The following is a 22543-nucleotide window of genomic DNA, read 5'->3' on the forward strand; positions in this document are numbered from 1 at the left end:
ATATAGGATTTGCAGTTACACAACAATATATGTGTGTGAGTGTTTGAGCATGTGTGTGTTGAAGGTAAATTCATCAAGTGACTTTGATTGCAATTTAAGTTGATTTTGTGATGAGGACCAGAGGTACGGATAGACAGCTCTGTTTTCATACAGGTGGTATTGATTTTTTTTTTTTTTTTTTTTTTTTCCTCTCCACTTGCTCTTGGTGACCATGGCAGACAATGCACCATAGTGTCACTGTCTATCCAGCAATGGATTTCAGTGTTAATCAGACTGGAGCTGATTGTCTGTATTTGTGCACAAGTAACTTTACTTATCATGAAACACAAAAAGTAAACTCTGATTTTTTTCTAATCCTGTTCTGTTTACACATGTAAGTCTAGGTTACACAATGTCAAAAAATACCAAAAGTTCTCTACAACTTATATTGTACACCTGACTGCTCTTTGCACTCTGCGCCTCGATTCACGAAATAAGCACTTAGAGTCCACTTTGGCAGCATCTCACTCTGCCATACTGCGGGGCTCCGAATGAATGGCCCACTGATGACTGTCCTGATGGGCACACACACACACCAACTTATCTACAGATGTTCCCATGCCAGCCAAACGTGTCACAAACCACAAGCTGTTTCATGACATATCACACATGAATAAAAGCAGAAGTCTCAAACGTTCATATGCTATCTTGATAATACATGTTTTGTCAAACAGCACTGTAAGAGATTATAGTGACAAATCAAGGGAAAAGGTAAAACTGTAGTATGAGGCATACATTATGTGATGTATGTTTTATTTTTAACTCTACGAGTCCCTGGAAACTGTGAGCTAAGAGCTATATAAGAGTCTCTCCTGTTTGAATGAAAAATAATCCAAATGCTTAATAAAAAGTATGTCTGCTATATTTCAAAATATGCCTTTAAGGTCTATGCTTCCTTTTTAAAGTGAATCAAGCTAAAAATAAGGCAATGAATTTTGATAAGGAACCTTGCGTCAGCAGAGATAACCCAGGGAAAACTAATTTTGCTATCAGGGAGACGATTTGAAAATTCATTCTGTGCTGTTGTCATATCCTTTTGTCCATGTCATTATGAAGTGATCTGGGGAGCATCAGCCTTAACAATAAGGAAGGAAGCCTTAGCCTTAACAGAACCGGGTCATTTACGATACCCTACGCTCCCTGACACAGCTGTCTGATGTCTTGTATGTCTTTCAAAACCACCCAAGTCTTTCCGCAACTTCCTTCAGGGGGTTTGAAACTAGGATCCTAAACTTTCTGGGCCTATGTGTTGTGTTTGAAGTGAAATAATCCCTTTGGCAGAGTCACACAGAAGCCAGTGTCTCTTCTTTGGAGACTATAGTGAGGGGAAGCTTAAAAAATGAACTTCCAAAGAAGAAGAGGACCACAAGCACAGGATACATGCCTATCTACCTTGTGCCATATGCTGCAGAGGCAGAGGGGGAAAGAAAAAGGCAATGAAAAGGACTAAAAATGACATGGCCAGCCTGTGTGCAGTCTTTTAGACAGACAGGGCAAAAAGACATGCAGACCTGTTGACAAGCATGTAAGAGAGTTTGTGTGTGTATGTGAAATTTAGAGTGTGCATCTTTGTCAGTATGCACATTCCCTTGCCTGTGTATGTTTTAACTACATGGGTAAATGTGATAAAAGTGCCTATGGATGAGTAGGAGTCTAATCCTAGAGCTGCGTATCCAGCAAGCCATCCCATAGGCAGACCAAATATGAGCACCATGAATAACCACCACCAACTAGCTGTCTGCGGCGCATGCTCGTGGCCACGCCATGCCAGCAATGATTAGCCCATGTTCATGCAGTGTCACTCACTAGAGACTTGCCTGTCCTCCTCTCCCTCTGTCACTGCTGAGGGGCATCACAACGCAGACCTGATGGTGGAGAGAGCACGGAGGGAAGGGAGGAGGAGAAAGAGGGGGTACAGACAATAGGGAGTGGAGTGTCCTTAACACTCCTCTGCAAACCTGAGAAGCCCAAGAGGAGCAGGGACGAAGTATGTGACGATCCTTATGGACGCAGCCAAGATAGGCCTTCTACATCAAAATATTGTCCAGAGCTGAGAAAGCAGCAAGCACAGATAAGAAGCTCTAATATACAAGCTGGCATTGATGTTGCAAACCACAACCAGCAGCTGACTTCCAAGAACTGCTGCCAACATGCTCTACTTAGGATGGGAGGGAAATGTATTGCCTACATGAACAAGCCATTTCTCGTAAATACACCACTCCTCCTCCTCCTCATATACCCTCTCTTCCTGCTCTCTCTCTCCTCTGTATGGAAAAAAAATTCAGCGTGCATCACATCAATTACCCTGCTCTTGCACTGCTCTCTCTCTATCCCTCCTTCTCTTTGTCTCTTGCTCATTCTCCTTTACTTTACTGTTTTTTTCTCTGCTTTCGCACAAGACATCAGAATATTAAGGATGCATTTTTCAAACTGATAATTTAGAAAATGACACATTTTAGAGGATGTTTAAAGGCCTTTTAAACCCAATTAGGCATTACGACATGTGACATCTGACTCATACAGTATTGTGATATCTGACTCATTTATAGAACTGGTTGCAGCCCTATCACATTTTCTGGAAAACAGTAGCTGCATAAAATAGGACTGGTTGAATTGGATCACCAACACATGATCCATACTGCTTCTGTGATAGTTTTAACATCCTGTTTAATATTTAACTTAATGTTCCATCCAACTCATCCCTCCACGACAAATTGCATAACATCACTGATGATGAATTTAAATAGGTGGCATTGTCTGAAAGAGTAAAGTGATGATGGCTCTTTAGGGATTCTAGTTAACACATGGCCTACTCTGCTTCAGTTCGTCCTCTTTCCTGATTATGGAGAGTAACCGCCCTGCACTGTGCTTTCCCTGGACAAGTGAGGCTTACAAATCACTCCTGCAGCAGTTGGAGGAGTTGAAGGCGCTCGGTGCAAGGTTTTACTGCCTGTCTTCTATGAATGGCTCCCTGAAGGCTCCTACCATAATAGCTCACAGCCGTGCCCTTCACGGAGCCTGACATCAAGCACACCCCTACAGCAGAATGGAATGGCATATCAACTTACCCAATGGGGTATCATATCAACTCATCCACTGGTTTCTGGTCATAACATAGGCAGAAGCTGAAAAGAAATAGTGGCGACTGGAACTTACATGTCAAGCTGGAATTCAGTTTTGACATAGGACACAAAACTTTTTAAAGGTCCCATGATACTCATTTCTTGTAATATTAATGAACGTAAATGAGATAGTATTTTTTTTTTCTCCTTTAGTCCTGGCCCTCTGCTCTAAAATACATGGTGTAGCACAAAATGTGAGTTGCTGACTAAGATGAGCAGGACAAGATAACATATTTTTGTTTCCAAAAGGTAATTTCAGCAGTAAAAATGATGAAAAAGTGCACAAATACAGCTTGAGATGATTTTTAAATATGACTCAGTCCATCAGACCACTGTAGGAAAACAACTCATATTCATATCTGCTGTTACAGTACTATCCCCCTCCTTCTTTCTCTTCATCCTTGTCCAATGTTACACCCTGTTAATGAGCCACTGTTGAATTAAGTGAAAATTAGTAATACAAATGAATTCAACAACACAAAACTCTGAAACTTTGTACATATTCAGACATAAGCCTCACAGGCAATTCAAAAATTTGTGCCAAAGATGCTCTAGACCAGAGTCCTGCATGGGCCCAATTCAGGAAACCCACAAAAGCCTCACACCCACAAAGTTTGGGAGCTACTGGAACTGACCCATTACCTACAATTATCTCTAAATCAAACCCGGTTCCGACCCAACCCGCTAACATAAATCCTGCACTCCCACTCTTGCCTGTAACATTAATTAAGCACAAAGGCTACACGGTCACTCACTTTAAAACTCATCTAGATTGTATTCATGCAGGGTTTGCATAATGGCTGGTCTGAGGTTATCTGCCATTTTGCGTGATGTACTGTCCCATACAGATGCACTTGTGCAGTCAGCTCCCACTTCTTGTGGAGGTAATGCAAAGTGACACAAATATAAACAATTTCACGGTAATCATTAGTCCACATATTCATCCCGAGGGTAATATGACTGTCTGTACCAAATTTCATGACAATCCATCCAATAGCTATGACTTAATGTATCTGCCTTAATGTGATATACCAGAAATGATCCGATGTAAAAACAAACAAACAAAAAATTAATTAAAAAAAAGTATTTATAAAAAAAGTCTGAAAATGTTTAATTGTATTGACCAAGTAAATTTGAGTGCACCACGCACTTTGTCCTGTGCAAAGCCACACCACATGAAACACAGACATGGTGGCTGGGTACACTTTCATGCCAAAACAAACACAAAAATTGCACAGTGCCACCAGTTCTTTACCTGCCCATGGCCCAGTCAAGATTCAGAGCAATTATTGAGCTCAAGTCTTTTCTGCAGGATATTTTCCTAAGCAACATCAAGCAAAACCTCAAATAGTGTCACATCACGGTCATTGCGGCCAACGTAACCAGAATTGGTCTGGGCTTTTGAGGTAAGTGAGTGGTTCGAAAAACACATAAAAAAGAGAGGACATACAAAAAAGAGACATTCATCCATCCAGCCATCCATCATAACCAGTGCTACGGTGAAGCCAATTTCCACAAAGCTGCTAAGCTGATTGAGGCAGACCAAATCTGTTTCACCAGCTTACATTCCTTCAAAATGGCCATCTCACTTCCAATATCACGGGCTTTTACTGTTCCCCATTCCCCTGGCTCAGGCTGAGAGTTAGCAAGGCTTAGCTGGATGAAACACTCCAACAGCCCAGTTCTCCCCTGGAACCCACTGATATCTCTATAGCACAGCCTTTCCCCACATAGCTACACTTAGTTGATTTATTTACTCATGCTATTATTCTTTGCTTAATTTCTCTGTTTTACTTTTTGTTTCATTTCAGAACAATATTACAACCATTACGATGTAAACTACAGATTTATGTGAATTCTGACGATTGTAGACACAGAGACACAATCTAATCACAGCGTCTGTATACACACAGGCACGCACACGCGTGCACGCACGCACGCACGCACACACACACACACACACACACACACACACACACACCTTGGCAAAATGCACAGGCAGCACTTAACCACAACACCTTCTACTGGAGTAGATTAAATTCACACAAGGCCTCTTTGAAGAAGGAAATTGGACAGATAAGAAACAGATTTCTATGAAAAAAGCTTGCGAGAGGTCCTATAGAGGGAGAGCATGGAGGTGCGCAATGGAAACGGTTGTTCACCTGCTTCTGTCACCTGTAGGCTCTCTCTTACATATACCCCTGTAAATAGTGTGTTCATATACCTGATATTTATCATTCTTTTGTCGGTTACAGTGTCGTATTCCACTCCCCAGTCACTTTCTCACTGTCTCTCCCTCACACTTTCTCTGTCATTTTGCCACAACAGCAAATATCCTGTTGGCCCAGGCTGCAGGCTGCTGGTGCTGGTCTATCTGGCCCTGGGATCGATCCGGCTCCAAGCCGAGGCCTCCCATTCATCTCAGAGCCATAAAATGTGATTAGTGCTGACTACAGCACTGCAGGGAGATGGGCTGATAGGCCTGATAGCCTCAGATAGGCTGGGTTGGACACTCTACAGGAAGACAGCAGCAACAGCATGCTGTGGATTCATCCTTGTCTTTTTCAGCCTTCTTTTTTTTTTCCTTTTTTCTCTGTGGATCCCTATTTGCTTTTTTCTCACTCTCATCTTTGTCAATGTCTTTCTCAATCCCTCTTTCTACCTCACACCCTCTGTCTTTATATTTGGCTGTCTTCAGACTCTTTCTCTTTATACTTTATCTCCCACTTTTTTTGTTTGCTTCATATCTTAGCCTGACAAGCTTGTATACACACAAATTACATAGCAAACTTAAAAGCCAGTGTTTTCAGTTTTACCTTCTTTTTATCCAGCAAAAGTTATATTTAAATGGTACAACAAGCCTCCATCCCCCCAAAGCCACACTCACTGTAGCCACATACAGTGTATCTCTGTGGCATGTGACCACCTCTGTCAGCCAATCACAGAGCTTAGAGCTTGCTAGTGGCAGAATCAAGCTTGGAGGCTGTGACAAGAAGTGAGGTAGGAAATAGAAGACTGCCTCACTTGTGAGGGGAAACAACTCTGGTGGTGTTCGAGAGATGTGCTAGAGGATTTTTGGCAAGGTATAGTCACAGTTTGTATGTGTCATAAGAAAATACATCAAAGTGGCAAGTATCATTCATTGATAATGTTAACATATAATTAGGCAATATACTTTCAGGGTACAAAAAAAACAAAGAAAATGTTTTATAAGACATCACATCATATATGGATAATTCAGCGGAAGACTGGGTCAAAACAGGTGTAGCCAATTAAAAATAATCATCTGTGATGGTGTTTGTGTGTACCAGTTATGACTACTGACATCATGAAACTGTATCACAATTAAACATAACATCCTCTGTTCACCATAGTCCTGTTGAGATCTAGTAGCATAGACCCAGTGCATAAAACAGTTAAAGTAAATAAGTAAGTAAATCCTATTTACCCAAGCAAACTGCTCTCTGAACAATAGCACTCAGGGAAAGTCAGTATCTGGTATCATTTTAAAAATGAAAAACTGAAAATGGCCCTCCTGCATCTCTATATTGGCTCAATTAGTATTATCTATTTTACTTCTAAAGTTGTCAGTGTTAACAAATGCAATTTGCTTCTGCTTAAGAGATCATAATTAAGTATGAATTTCATTATAAATGATAGGTATAAATGACGGTACCAAGACGTGCTGCCCTAACAGTGCTGTGCTAGACCATCAGAAAGCCCCACCAGAAACTTTTGCTTCTTTTGTCAGTCGATATTTAATCTACCTGTATCTATAACTTTATCAAACTTGATAACATATTGTATTTACATATGTAAGACCTACTGCATACGTCTATGTATTTTCATTATCTTTATTTTAAGTAATGTATTGTTCAGGTTTTTGTATATATATATATATATATATATATAATATAAACAAATATAATAAACTTAATAAATACATATTAGTTATATTCACCTACATCAATAGGGCCACACTAGTGGCAGTAGATAGGGGTTTTGAATGTTAATTTCATCAGCACCAATTAAAAAACTCTCTAAAATTGATAGTTTTCATATGATTGCACAAATTTAGCACCCTCAAACAAATTTTTTAAGTGTTATGGAATGGAACTGGGAGAGGATCCCTTCTCTCTGATTAATAGTAGCACTATAAAAGACCGCAGCATGCTGACCTGTGTCTCACGGACATTCTCCACTGTGAAGTTGAACCAGACTCTGAAGCGGGGGTTGCAGGTGTCGGGCCGGATGAAGAGGTCAAACTCAAACTCGCTGATGTAGTCAACACGGCCAAGGTTCCCTGCAGAGGCAGTGAGACAGCTTACATTAGCATTAAGTAGAACTGAAAAGTCCATAACACAAAATCAAAGTGGCTCATTATTGATATTCCTAAAGGTTCTCAGCCAATGGACTCAAAACATTAAACAGACATGTAGTTGCAAGACAACACAATGTGATAACACAACATGGCCTTACTTCAATTTAAGGATTTGCTTTCAAAGACGGATGTGTTAAATCAATATGTCACAGTCAAGTGTCTATTAGTGGTGCATCACTGTCATAGTAGTCTCCTGACTGTTTTATCAGTGCATGTGGCTGCACATTTTTCCACATTTATAAGTCTCTCAAACCAAAACAATTCCCACAGAGAGCAGTAAGTACGAGGAGCAGAAAGACCAACAGACAGGGTTGTGCCAGCCATCCATAACTGACACACAATATACTATCCACAGCAAAAAGATCCAGATGATCAGTGGAAGTATAATTAATCCAATGGGAACTATTTCCCCGCTTCCAATTCTCAAAGCTGTCTATAAGATGACTAGGTAGTAGATGATTGAGTGACAAGCACTCTAAATATAGGCTTTGCCTGTATCTTCTGATTTATATGTGGACACGCATGTAGTGGAGACTCTTGTGGTACATGCACAAATTAATGATTGTCAAAATCAAAGCAAAGAGATGGGGGCAGATAAGATAAGACAGTGTTTGCATTCTTGTTGGAGCTGCACAGAAAAATGACGCATTGACAATATGGCCCTATACATTAGACCAGTCGACTCTGTCATTTCAAAAGCTGAATTGAGATGCCCGCACAGACTAGCAGCTGTTTGAAAGTTAAATTCTCTGGCAAACAGGGCAGACCACATGGCTCAAAGTCCCTCACAACTCTACATCAGGGTGCTTTTGACCACCTGGTGGCAGGTAGTAGCCCATAGCAGCAGCATGAACACACAGACACAGCTGATTATAGACAGATGGGCTAACTACCACACTGTCAAAGTAGATCCCTTTCCTTCTGCCATCGGACAGCGCTAATCCACTAGTCAGCTTGTAACACACGCACACACACACACACACACTTTGCTCTGCCCCACTGAAGCTATCCACAGAAGTGCAATCATTAGTTTGTATAAAAAACTACCATGTGCTCTGAAACATAAACAACACCAGTATTTCGGTTTTAACTTTAGTGGTACAACATTTAAAGTGTGTTTCATTTACAACACAGCACGTTATAGCAATGCACAAGCAGTGAGAAAGAAATTGCAAGAGGTTACTGTGTAACAATAAGCTGATGACTGATCAGTATTTACATTTGAAGGCCATCCACTAACAGCTTCCACGGCTAGCACTAATGGTGAGTGGCGTCTCATTCCAGCACACTGGTGCCTGGGAAAAAAAAAATCCCTCTCTACAGACCACTACTCTGACTGATTAGGGAGTTGTCGGGCAATGCTGAAATACATAACTGTTGTACTTCATCTATTCATTCATCTAGACTCTGCTGATTACACATTCAAGAAGCGCACACAACATGAGAAAGTAAGGTTAGACAGGCAATGACAGAAAGGCAGAGGTGTTGTCTGTGGGAGGGAGAGAGGCAGGAGGTCTACATGTTGATAAATTACCTTTATTATTTATAATATACATGTGTTGAGGAAGAGCTAAGTATGTCTGTCCTTCTGTCTGTATACATGAGCACGTTCCTGCATGTCAATAAAACATGTAGGAGAATCTCTCCTCTGTCAGTTTAGGACACAACACCATAAAAATAATTTTAAAATAATAATGTGGTATCAACTACATGACGTTCCTATTTAGCTATCGCTTATGAAGTGACTCTACAGCTTTACATGTGAAAAATGCTATATATGGATCTCTTAAACTATAATGTGTATTTACCACTAAAGCGATATAGTATTGAAGAATGGTAGATATGAAAAACAAAATATTATCTGTGATAACTATCACAATATTATCTTTATATTGTTTTTATCATACCAAAGTATTCAAAATCACAAGGTGAATATTGTATGTAGAGTCATATTTGACCTGTTGAGACCATTTTTTAGTATTTTATAGAAAAACAATGCTATTTCCAAAAAAAAAAAAAAAAATTGTAAAGTATTCATGATCTCACATTCTGTCATTCATTTAGCCATGACAACAGCGAAGCAACAAGGACAATGAAGATAAATGATAATACTGTTACTATTAACACTATTACCATCCAGCCCTTGTTTGTTTTTCCATAGTGGCTGGCTAGCTGAAGAGCAAGCAGGCATGCATGGGCTAGCATTTTGGCTGGTTGGCAATGCAATCCTGAGCCATTGAAAGCAGATAAAGCCAAGAGCAAGCAGAGGGCTGAACCAGACCCAGCTGCAGCTAGCAAGCACTGACAAAGAGAGGAGATAGACAGCCGAGCAGCACCTGTTCCAGACAGATGTGTCATCAAATCGATCATCTCTCATACCAACATCACAGCTATTCACAGAGCTGACACTGTCAAATACAGCCTATTAGACCAAGTTGATAATGGCCTCCAAAGGTCATCCTTCCTATCAGAGTCTTAATAACACTATTCAATAATGGAAGCACAACCACTCTCTGAGGGTGCTTTTAGTGTTTTTATTTGTGGGCATTTTTTTTAGGTTTAAAGTGAGTAAATGCTTTTAAACCATTATCAGAAATCAATACACTGATTTGTGAATCTCTACTGTGAAAATCACCCTCACATCATTAGAGAACTTCACTACACAGTTAATTGGAAAAAAAAAACTGAAAACAGACTGGTTAGCACACACTCTCCCCCTAAGAAGACGACCAGATTCAAACCAAGCTTTTGAATGGTACACAAAATTTCTCCTTTAAGCTCTGTTTTTTTTTTCAATTTAAACACAACTGTGTTACTAGTGTACCAACAATGGTGATTACCCTACACAACAACATGTGTACCTGAAGAAGACCCCAAAGAAACAACACAATCATGGGGCCAAACTTCTGTAGAGGAACCATAAGATAGAGACCAAACCAATATCTGTCTGCTCCTGCTTGTGAATACTCTAGCATGGATAGCAATAGACAGCAGCCATGGACGGCTGGGTTATTGAGCCTGATGCTGAAGGCCTGACGTGAGAGATGGCTGCAGCCTCAAGGTTAGAATTACATGTTCAGCCCGTGGAGCAGCAGCAGGGATATGACACGCCATTGATCCCCGTTTTAATTTTATGGTGGCTAGCTCCAGATTCAAATACTTTGGTGGGCTGGTAGCTTGACCCTTTTAATCAATCTCATATCATTTAGTATTTAACTAACATAAACGGCTAAGTGATTTTTCTGAAAAGCCCTCTGAAAGCATTAAAGATAAACTAGATAAAGCAAATTTGAGTTATGTTGAATTCTATGATGTTGGAAAAGCGATTCACAGAATGCCACATTTGTCAAGAATTATCCTAGGTTCTTAATGGAACAGACAGACTGTATTAGTGTAAGTAAAGCTAATGAACAACAGACTGAGAGAAGATGTGAAAGAGTAAAAAAAGATACAATTTCCAGTCCTTGAGATCTCTTGCATAATTCCTCTTGAGTATCATCTCTCTCCATATTCTTCAGTGGTGTCTTGGCAAGTTATGTTGAATATCAATCTTTGTCCTTGAGGGAAAACTAGTGCAGCGTTTAGACATTAACAAATTGGTTTTCAACGAACAGCTTAGCCCTGCTGGTGAAGCCCAACAAAACACAATTGCTGGTTCTGAACAAGATTTTACACATGACAGCCTCTCCTTGAGGAAAACCCTGAACAAAACCCTCTGTCTCTCTCTATCTTTGTCTGTCTTTCTCTGATTCTTCCTCTCCTTCTGTCTGCTTTTCTCTACCTCTCTCAGACAACTGTGAAACAAGCAAGAAAAAAACAGCAAAATAAAAGTGGGAATCATGTAACACTATATGTTGCTGCTGAGAACAAGTGATGGTAAAATGGGTATGAAACCCGCATCATTACACAGGGCCATAGGCAAGTAAACAGGGTGCAAACATGAGGTGTCCAAGTGAACAGTCAGTCATTCACACATACGCTCACTGTGTGTGTGTGTTTATATATGTGTGTGTATGAGAGAGAGCTGGAGAGGGAGCAGAAGAACCTGGCTAATGTAATCCCATTACAGAGGTACAAGAGGGAGCAGTCACAGTGCTCAGCCCACACAAAGGGCCGGCCTGCAGCCTGTAGCTATCCACTGGATGGATGCTTTCTGCCATGCAGATGGATCATCTTACAGCAGCAGCAGGCCTGCCCGCCTCAGGCCTGAGGTGGAACTCACTCACACAGGCAGCCATTAGAATGCTAATAGGCAGTTGTTTCAAAATGAAACAGACTGTGCGGTTACAGTGCTTCCTACATAGCAGACGTGTGGGCTGTCATCTCCTAAATCTTGCATATTTTCACACACAAGTTTGATCGCATACACTCTCCATAAAGCGTTTAACATTAAATATATTTGGTGTTAGAATTAGTGTTTCTTACAGCAATTAGTGTTACTATATCAAAGCTAAACCCCTCCCTGTAGATGCCAGCAGTGTAGCCAAAAAAATCTCTGATGAGTTTACACAAGAAAATGCCAAACTTTAAAGATTACCCCCTCAATCCAACTCCCCAAGTCCACACATACACACGAACCCACACCAGATAATGCATTCAATTTCTTTTGGCGGGGATAGGCAAAGCCACAACTGTGTTTAAACACGAGACTACAGATTAAAAGAGTACTGTACTGCTGAGGGAGACCAACCAGGCACCTTTTTAAAGTTATTTTTTGCTGTGTTCCATTTCATTATTGGAAAACACATCAGTTTTCCCCCCGGCTGCTCTGCGGTGTGAGGAGGATTCCTGGACACAGAAGAGGGGGACTGATAAAGATAGAATTGATTCCAGCCAGCAGCAGCAGCAGCCATAGTGGAGGGGTCTCAGTTTAGACCTGCAGCTAAACGTCTGGTTTTTCTCTCTCTCCCTCTCACACTGTCTCTCTCTCCCTCTTGTCTAAAGGCAAGTTGTCACCGAGGCAACATCAATCTCCTGCCTCATGACTTCTTAAAGCCTGCCTTCTCCCCTGATGCCGTATCACTTCATCTGCAGGCAAGATTAAAGAGGTCACCTCCAAGTTTCAACAATCTAACTACCTAACAGGTGTACTAAACTGCAGTCTATCTTTTAAAACTGTTTTAAATGAGGGTTAAGATTTTTCCAGTTTATTTTAAAGGAATAGTTAATTTTTTTGGAAAATACCCTCTGCTTTCTTGCCAAGAGTTAGATGAGAAGATTTATGCCATTTTAATATCTGTATGGTAAATATAAAGCACCTCTAAAGCTCCCTAATTAACACATTTTATCTTGTTTGTTTAATCTGTAAAAACCACATATTGTAGTTTTACGGGGAGTTACATGCCAGGCTATTTCTTGGCAGGGTGCAGTGATTTCTAATCTCTGCTAGTTGCCTGGCAGCCTCAAACTGATGACAAGACTCCCTCAATGCAATGCTCCCATGACATACGTAAGTTGAAAGAGTTATAGGTTACTGTAGTCATTTCTCCCATCCAACACTAGGCATGAAGAGATACCTTTATAGGGCAACTACATTCAAAAGATCAACTGAAGCTAATATGAGGCTTCACCAGTCAGAGCCAAATCATGTTGGTCTACTGATTGTGCTTTATCCTATCAGCAAGCCCACATGCTAGAGAAGAGTCCCTCAGCCATGGCACAGCAAGGAAACACAGTTCATGGACATGCAATGAGGAAGATTAAATATACTGTGACTTAGGGAGATACTGGGGCTGAGCATCATAAACAATGCAAACATTGATAACAGAAAATATCCTCAATAAGAACACCTGAAACGTGTACATACTGCCAATAAGTTATATTTCTTGACAATGTACTACAAACAAATAACATCACAGAAAGAAATCTAACAACCCATTTCTTCAAACTTAAAGCTATGGCTGCATGATATTAGGAAAACATGCGATATGTGATATCACTGTTGAATATTTCGATAACGATATCACGTGTGATAAATGAACAATTACTTCAGTATACAGCATTAATGTCTTTCTGCTTTGAATTGAACTGAACAGTGAGTATTCTTTGCGGACACTGAAAATATCCTTTCAAGATCACTGGCCCCACCATTACAACCACCATTGTGCGGCACTATTCTCATGGGGGTCAAGCCTGTGCAACAATAAACAAATGTTTATGAAAATAATTATTATGCATTTTCTGCTTGCCTACCATTCTCACCAGACAGTATGTTTAGCCAGCCCAGCATTGTTATTGTGCTACCATAGGTGCAACAGCAGATCTCCTGATTGATGTACACAGAGGAAAAGATAACACGCCACACCTTGCTAGCAAAAGAACACGCTAGCCGCCATATGCCCGCTTTTAGCCAATATCATGCGTTGTTGACCGGCAGACGAAAACATCACCGGCCAAAATGTCCGGTGAAAAATCTGCCAAATTAATAGTCTGTTGTGTGACGTATAAAATATGTTGACAACTGAAAGGATAACTTATTTTGGACTTACTTTGATGCGCACCGTGCAGCAGCTATTGAGGGTGTCCGGGTTCACTGTTGATCAATACTGCACCGATTCCAAAGACGTTTGTCCCTACCAGTTATTTACACCGAAAAACATTAACCAAGTTTAAAAAAAAAAAAAAAAACGGAGTTATCTCTTTTTACATATATCATGCAAAAGTTTGGTTCTACCTCCGCTGTGCCACTCAGTGTTTGACCATGTGACTCGGCTCAACTTGCGTATTAACATATAGCGCGGCTTCAACATGTCTAAGCAGACATCCCTGTGCGAGTTCAGTCGTGCTGCCTATTTTAAATGAATTACATTTGTTGGATCATACCGTTTGTGCTTTATTGTTGTCTAAATGTAGGCTGTTACATGGCTGTTTATCATATGTCCGGTAGTTGTTCTACATGACCGGAATTCCTAATATGAACGAACATGTTGACCGTCCGAAAAACGTCAAGCATAATCTGCTCACCACCTAACTCTCCATGTGCTTCGTCCTCAGTTTATAGCATCTACACAGGGGGGCGGGCGTCTGGGGCAGAACGGCTCTATCTGATTGGCCAAACATATTGACAAGTAGAGCGTGAATGCAGAGCACATGGAAATATACCATTTAAATCGCAGTTTAAGCAGTCTTTGCGATATGCATATCGCACACGTTGATATCGTGATAACGACAAATTTTCAATATATCGTGCAGCCCTACTTAAAGCCCCCTTTCAAAACAAACTGGCTCACACTGTTCCAAAAGCACTGGTGGGTGATGTATACTGTTATAATAGGACCAAAACCTGTCACTGCAAATACAAAAAAATACCATAGACTAAGTTAATCATCTGAAGCATCATCATCTAATAAAGCATGCAACGTGCAAGCACTTACACTCCCACCAGTTGTTAGACACGTTCCCTGGAATGAAACACCTCAGCAACAAATAGGTAACTATGTTATAAGTTCTGAATCTTTTAAATGTCGGCCTTGCACTTAACTAAGTCTATAAATATCACAGCCCTGACTGGACACTCTACTGCCCACAATACTGTGTGATTACTGTGTGATTCTCATTAAAATTTCATATTTAAAAGAGTCTTGTCTGATGTCTTACACAGCCACACAATAGGTGATTGTGTATTTGTAAACATTATGTGGAAACTGTTGTGAAAATAATCTTAATATACAACAAAATCAGGATAAGAGCAGACAATAAGAGGGGACAATAAGGGAAAAATCATATTGTTATGAGTCCATCTATGCTCCAGTGAGCTCCTCGTTTCAATATAGATGAAGAAAGCTGGGCCCGAGGACAGCAGTGAGATATGCAGGCAGCCTGCACATATCTGATGATGTACAGGCCTGCCTGCACATTCTAAAGAGAACACATTTTCTAGCTAGCCTTTTATAATTGTATTTTTTCCTTCCAAAAGGCCCTAGAGCTAGACTGGTATGCTCCATCTGAAGCGGTTGGTGTAGTAATGGGTCATAGTGATGCATTCATACTGGGACTGGCTTAATTGTATTATCAATCTCATCCAGACAGTGCTTTAGCCCCACAGCTCTGGACATGCTACTGTCAGACACTCTGCATTAGTATTGGGGAGTGAACCATGAGGAATTGCAATCTTCACTTTCATCTGTTTCTCAAGCCTTAAAACGGTGGGTTAGCTGGTTAGATGATGTTTTTATCAGAGTTTTGGCACTGCAATTCCTCGGTTCTCACGCTCTCTCTGTTGCTTTCTCTCCATCTACCCATCTGCCTGTCACTTCACCTCTCTCTCTCTCTTTATCTTTTGCTTTTGGTGTGTCCTGTGTGTTGGTGGCCAATGAGTAAATACAAGTCTGTTCCAATTTCATGCTATCTTTTAACAAGTTAATTATGTTGAGCCCTACAAAGACTGAGGACAGACAGAGAAGGTGGCGGCACTGGCAGAGGGACAGCTGCCCAGGTCGGCTCTTTGTTGTTCTATCTTGTTTTGCGTCTTCTTCTCCAAACACTCTCCCTGATCTCTTTTCTCTTCTCCTCTCTTCCTCTGTAGTAATCTTTCCAGCGGCTCCAGTGGTGGAGGAGAGTTTGGAGATAAAAGCGCAGGGAGCTGAGGAGTCCTTGGCAAGCCTAAGGCAAGGTGAAGGTCAACAGGCCTGCTAAGAAGGGCTGTTATCATCTTGGTAACATGTTATCGGAGAGCCTGCAGTAGTGTTTATTTACAGTTATTGCTCCCTCTGGGTGCACACTTCAACGCCTGGGGCTGATTGCTCTGTAATGAGTTCAGGAACACAGGGAGCCGATGCAAGAAAAGAAGAGAAACAAGGGAGGCAAGAAATCACTGGCCAATAACCAATAGGTCAGCAAGAAAAAAAATCAAGGAAGAACAGAAAATGCCAGTCACTGAAAATGCAGGAGAACTGGATAAAAAAGGTGTATTCTTTTAACCAAGACAGTTTTTCTTCCCAGTGCCTATGTCCTGCCAGTTGAGAGCAAACAAATCAGCCCAAATTGGGCAGAAGTTTCTTAAATGAGGAACAACCCAGTTAATCCAGTATGGCAGTAAATGGCTCTTGACCTGGAGTCGCTGTATTAGTTCTACGGAAGGACTACTGCTCAAGACTTAAAACACTTGATTTCCATCTCTAATGTCCTGAATCTCTCTTGTAATTTACTTTGCCAGTGGTGCTTTTCCTGTATTTATTTGGTTGACCAGTCTAGTACTGTCTGTGCTAATCGGATTGGTCCTTATTTAATGGGCTAAAAGGTGAAGTGCCAAGAGTGAATTCAGGAGTTGGGCAAGTCAGGAGAGAGTATGTCTGCAAATCCCAGGGCGGGTTTTTCAACAGTTAGGAGCAATGCACAGGAAATCTCTCATTGTGAAACAGCTTTTCAATCTAGGGAATTACACTAAGTGCTGCTACTGTCAATGCGATGCCAGCTTTTCAGAAAAAAAAGAAAGAGCAGGAAAAGGCAGTGCTGAATGCCATTCAAAAGGCTTGGCAGAAGATCAAGGAGTTTTTCAGCAATCATATTGCCAGGCATTGCACCCAACCACTGTGTATTTAAGAGAAATTAAGATACGGTGCAATAAACATATATATATATATATATGACAAAGTCACAAAGTACAAATATGAATTATATATTTTTCTAGAACATACCATAAAAGCAAATCCAGTCTATGACAAGCTAATCCCTTTTTATACCATCGGATATGGGAGATTAAGAGACATAATTTGGTAATTCAATTTAGACATAATTCATCACAGAAGAGCGCAGGGAGCTTTTTGGGATGAAGTTTCTCCATCACTGCAGGAGGTTCTAGATGATGCCAAGTTCATGATGCAGAGATAACTGAAATGACTTAATTTAGAAAGAAAGGACTGAATAGCTTAGCATCTTTGCATTACGTTGTGTTTACAATTAGATAAGAATGGGATGAGACAGTGTCCTCAAGAACTGAAGCACTGGGAGATAATCTCAGCAATCAACAGTTATGCAATCAATGAAGTGGAGTTATTTAAGACAAAGATAGCAACCAGCAGGTGGAGCTATTAAAGACAAAGTTAGAGACTAGCTGGTGACCACAATGGAGATTTTAGCAGCAAAACACCCAATATTTCCTCAAGGCTTGGTGGAGACCAAAACAGAGCAATAAGGAAAATGAATACTGGATTTAAATTCATCTGGTGACCAGAAACACAACGCCAAATAAATGCTTATGTTGCTCTGTGTCTGCTTGATGTGTAAATAAGCAATTCTTTGTTGACTCATTTGCCATATCAACTTCATAAGGTGATACTACGGCGCTGCCCCCACGTGGCCAAAAAATCAATTACTGTAGCTTCTGCTATTGAATTTTTATCAAATATTTTCATCTACAAGGGTTTGTAGCTTTAGCAGTTTTTTAAAAGAAAATTTTTTTAATGCAACTGCTAATTATTTATACTTCAGATTCTGCCGTATGAGTGCTTCCTATCATAGTGCTTCACTATGATAGACAAATAAGAAGCCTAGGTAGAAGTGTTCTTCAAAATGCAACAAGTATATATAAATACTTGCCAATAACCCTTTCAGATCCACCACCAACATCTTTTTAAAGAAATACAAATAAATAATGTAAATAAAACAGTACACACATATTTTAAAATAATACTTAATCTGAGTGCCTATGAAAACTAGAATAGATACCACTTTAGTTTCTCTAAAAACTAGAGCACATTCCAACATTCACTATTAAGAGCTGTTTGAAATGTCCACAGCAAAAAAAAAAAAAAAAACTGATAACAGCATTTGCCCCTGAGGAATGAATTTCAATACTGTTTACTTTGAGCAGTAGACCTACAAGATAGCTGCCTGGCTTCAGACCAAAATGTATTCTATCAAAATTCTGCTCCTGTCAGTATTTCACCCTTCACTGTATAAGCATATTCTGTACATGAATTTGTGTTATCAAACAAACCCTGGCACATCAATGAAGCTCATCTCAGAGAGAGGTTTTCTAAATAAATCAGCAGAATAAACACAGGCAGCTTGAAAAACATGAACTGGTAAAGCATTACAAATCCTCGCCATTTTCCCAAACTGTACAGTCTTGCCTGGGATGAAAAATGAGACGTCTGCTCTGAAACTGTGTTTATGGCGTCAGGAATTGCTTGGAAATGAATTACTGGATGAATCACTGGAGCCTTGTGTGCAAGCAGCACTTGTGCAATGCAGAAATCTGGTTGCAGTAATTTTCACTTATGATACACTTGTATCACAAAGCTAGAGGCAGGCCCAGAGCCAATGAACGGTGGTGTTCCAAAGTACATTTAGAAGACAAAATAGCCTAAAGCTGTAATTTAAAAACAACAACAAAGATAAACATGTTTGTGTCACACCGCATCCTTTGATACCAATGAAATATCAACAATGGCAATTTTTATGTTACAAATAGGCTATTTTTTAAATAATATCCAGTATCTAAACATTCCTCCATTCAACCTTTCTAAATCTTACAGGCACACTGTGTATACAGTTGATAATCAAATCCTTTCATTACTCAAAATTTCCAAAACAGCTTGCTGCTGCTAGCATTTGGTGACATTTTGAGAAGATGAGGTGCTGGCTGGGTCTTCTATGTATAGCTCATATCAGAGCCATCAACAATTAACTTGCAAAACACTGAGGGTGTTTGTACTACCTCCTGGCAGAGGAAGCATCTCCGACCAGCGCAACTGAGCCAATGTGTTCACTCAGTGATTAGACCTGACCATATGCAACAGGCCCGAATGTCAGACAGGATTATCACACTGTTTCATTTGCGCTGCATTTCATGCAATCCTACTGATATCGCTTCTCACCTCCCATGGCAAAACACCCTGTCAAGCCCCCATGACGCCATGTGATAAAGGCAGATAGCTGTCGTCTGTAGTTGTTATGATTCTCAGAGTGGCCACCTTTGGAGTGTTTGTTCTGTTCAAACATGCAAATTAAGTCAGAGAGGAAATAATAAGCATGTTGTTGAGAAATAAATTAATTAAAACAGCAATAACCAAGTTTTTAAAGACACTGCATACAGACACTTTTGTGCCTGGCAACACCCCTGGGAAGCTTCCCTCAGGGTCAAGCCAATATAAGACGCCCCAACTCACATGACATGATATGGCATGAAAAGGGAAATAAAACTGACAAAATATGCCTGAAGAAAGCCAGAGATAGAAGATGATGATAATAAAAAAAGCAATAATAATAAAGAGTAATCTCTTATGGATACAAATGGACAATAAATAGCATAAATCAAAAGCAATGGTCTTGCCAACCGTCCCCAGACAACTCAAATTTATCTCCATACTCTACTCCTGACTTAAAAGAAAGAGAGAGGAGAGAAAACTGCTAAAAGGGAAAACTGGAGAGGCCATTTAGTGATTTGAGCAGTGAAGCTTCTCCGCTGCCAAGGACATGTAAGAGAGACAGAGAGACTGGGAGTGCCTCTCAATACATCAGATGTCAGGAGTGCTCCCTCCCACTCAGACGAATGGATCTTCTTTTGGAAAGCCCATAAGAGCTAGAGCAATCTGAGGTCGCTGAGCAATACAAAGAATACAGTAAAAGTCAGAAACTGAACCATCCAAAGGCCACACAACTGCACAATGCAGTAATATCCTTATATGTGGGAAGATGAGTGTTTTTTGTTCATTGAAAGAAGAAATGACAGTGACAAAACTTATGTATTTTCATCCTTGAGCTTCCCCTCCTTCTGAGTTGTTTCATCAGAGAGGGAGGCATGGCGAGGCAGAGATCAGTGTACTGCGGCAAGCTCAGGCCTCTCCAAGCCACTCATTTTGAGCATCTGGCTTGATTGTAAAAACGTTTCCCTCTTCTTTAATCAATGGAAACTCAACTATCCTGATTCATGGGGCACTCTGGAGTATATAAATATCTTCTGACAAGCTTGACTGCATTCTCCCCCCACCATCAGCAGACCACCAGCCACCCACCCACAGTGTTCATAATATTCTTTTTCTCTGTACTTCCTTACGTCTTTTCTTCTTCTCAACCATCACTCTCTTGATCTCCATTTCTTTCTCTCCATCTCTGCTCTGTAAATTTTTCTTTGGCTATCACTCTAATCAGTCATTCTTTAGAGCATCTGTGCAACTGCAATATGACAATTTCTGGGAGAAGATAAGGCCGGACAGATTAAATACACTGTTCGGTGTTGGAGGGAAGGAAAAAGAAAATTAAAGGAAAAGGGGAAAATAATAAAACCCTCATCAGCAGTGAAACCGTGGAAACATTTTCTTCTACATTTATCCTCATTACTTATCTCCTGACAGCCTTTTTTTGTTGTTGCTGTTTTTTTTTAATCTCAACAACAGAGAAAATATTTCTTCATCAATTATCATTACTGAGGGGTGATTTAAAATCTTCAGAGCAAATCCATGACGTGCTTGAGAGATTCCATACAGTATAAAAAATCAGAGGTGGAAACATTAGAGTGTCATAAAAGACAAACACAGGTACTGCCCTACTTTTGACTTATCCTGTGATGATCATCTGGCCTCTCCTAATTTACTAGTTCACTCAGTGTCGCAGCACATTCAACTGGAAATAAAATAATGGATACCATCTTTAAGTGGCAAGTCTCAGCTTTAATTTGGGTAGGTTAACATCAGTATAGAGGGAATTGTGTGGGAGGTATAGCCTGGGCTGAATCTGAGCACACCAAAATGCTCCTGTATACGTCTGCATTTATCCTATTGCTTCTGTCAGCAGTTAAATCATCAATAAATGTGTGTCAGTTTCAATTGGCAGCTATATATACCCAAGCCATAACAGAATAACTACTATATAAATAAGAGGTCATTGCTTTGGGTCATGAGACTTTCCTTCTTTCCATCATTCTGACTGAGGTTGACTTTGTTTCATAGAACTTTGATCCAGAACTCGTTTGCTTTCTCGTAGTGAGTTTTTGTAAACTGGTCTTTCTGTTTTGAGTCCTTCCATGGGTTTGCACCTCGCAGTGAATCCTTTGACGTTATGAAGTCTTCTCTTGACTGATGACAAAACATGTACATCTACATCACCATGCAAAAGGTCTTCCAATTATCCACAAGACTTGTGCTCATTGCTCTACCAGCTCATTTGCAATTGTCTACTTTTCCTGTGTACACATGCTTTTTTAGAACATATTACTGTTGATTTTTTCAAACCATCTATCTGTGATACCTCTCTGATAGATTTGAGCTTTTTCTGAGACTCATTATTATCTCCTCCACTTGCAAGGTCACCTCTTTACTCCTCCTTTTGAGAGACAACTCCACCTCAATCTGACTGTCAACTCTCCACGCTCAATCAACTCTGAGACATGTGTGATCTCTTTTGTATATGAACCAATGTTGAAACGAGACATTATAACTCACACACAGGTTTTTCTATATTGATGTAAACCTACTCAAAGTAAAGCTGGAACTTGGCACTTTAATGTAGTATCCATTATTTTATTTTAAATTGAATGTGCTGAAGCACAGAGCCTGATAAACAAAAAATGCGTAGCTGTTCAAATACATCTGGACTGTATTTTTCTCCATGCTTCTTATCTAATACCTGGTTTTCTCAGTTTAATAAAAAAGATGTAAGGTTAATAAGTCAGAGAAAGAAAAATACTTGAGTCTCAAAGTCTAAAAAGGTCTTGACCATGTCCTAACTGACACAAATAGCTGTGGGTGCATATCTGTTTTTCAGGCTGCCATATAAGTTGAATTGTATTGAGTGAATTGATTGTAAAGCCAGATGAGTCTATGAGTTGTCCTTATCAATGGACCCCATTAAACACTTGTCACCCTCGGGGAATTTCTTTGACCATGCAAGTCATTGTCAGCAGACAGCAGTCTAACTAATCAATGAGTACTTAATTACATCTGGTGCACGGTCCAGAGGTGCAGTAAAACAATATGTACACACTGTCAGTGTCATCCTTTTGTAGAGACAGATGGCACTTTAGTCAGCGACACTGTGAGGATGCATTCACAAAAGAATTTGG

The 22543-nt window shown here is 40.2% G+C and overlaps 1 protein-coding gene across 1 annotated transcript in view; it reads right to left on the bottom strand.

Moving 5' to 3' along the window:
* agbl4 (AGBL carboxypeptidase 4) overlaps positions 1–22543 on the bottom strand; it is a 252890-nt gene that overhangs the window by 223767 nt on the left and 6580 nt on the right. The window contains exon 3 of the mRNA XM_018673358.2: positions 7340–7464. Within this exon, the coding sequence (XP_018528874.1) occupies positions 7340–7464 (125 nt within the window). The remainder of the gene's footprint in view (positions 1–7339; positions 7465–22543) is intronic.

The sequence above is a fragment of the Lates calcarifer genome, linkage group LG17 (assembly GCF_001640805.2).
Source record: "Lates calcarifer isolate ASB-BC8 linkage group LG17, TLL_Latcal_v3, whole genome shotgun sequence".
NCBI lineage: Eukaryota > Metazoa > Chordata > Actinopteri > Centropomidae > Lates > Lates calcarifer.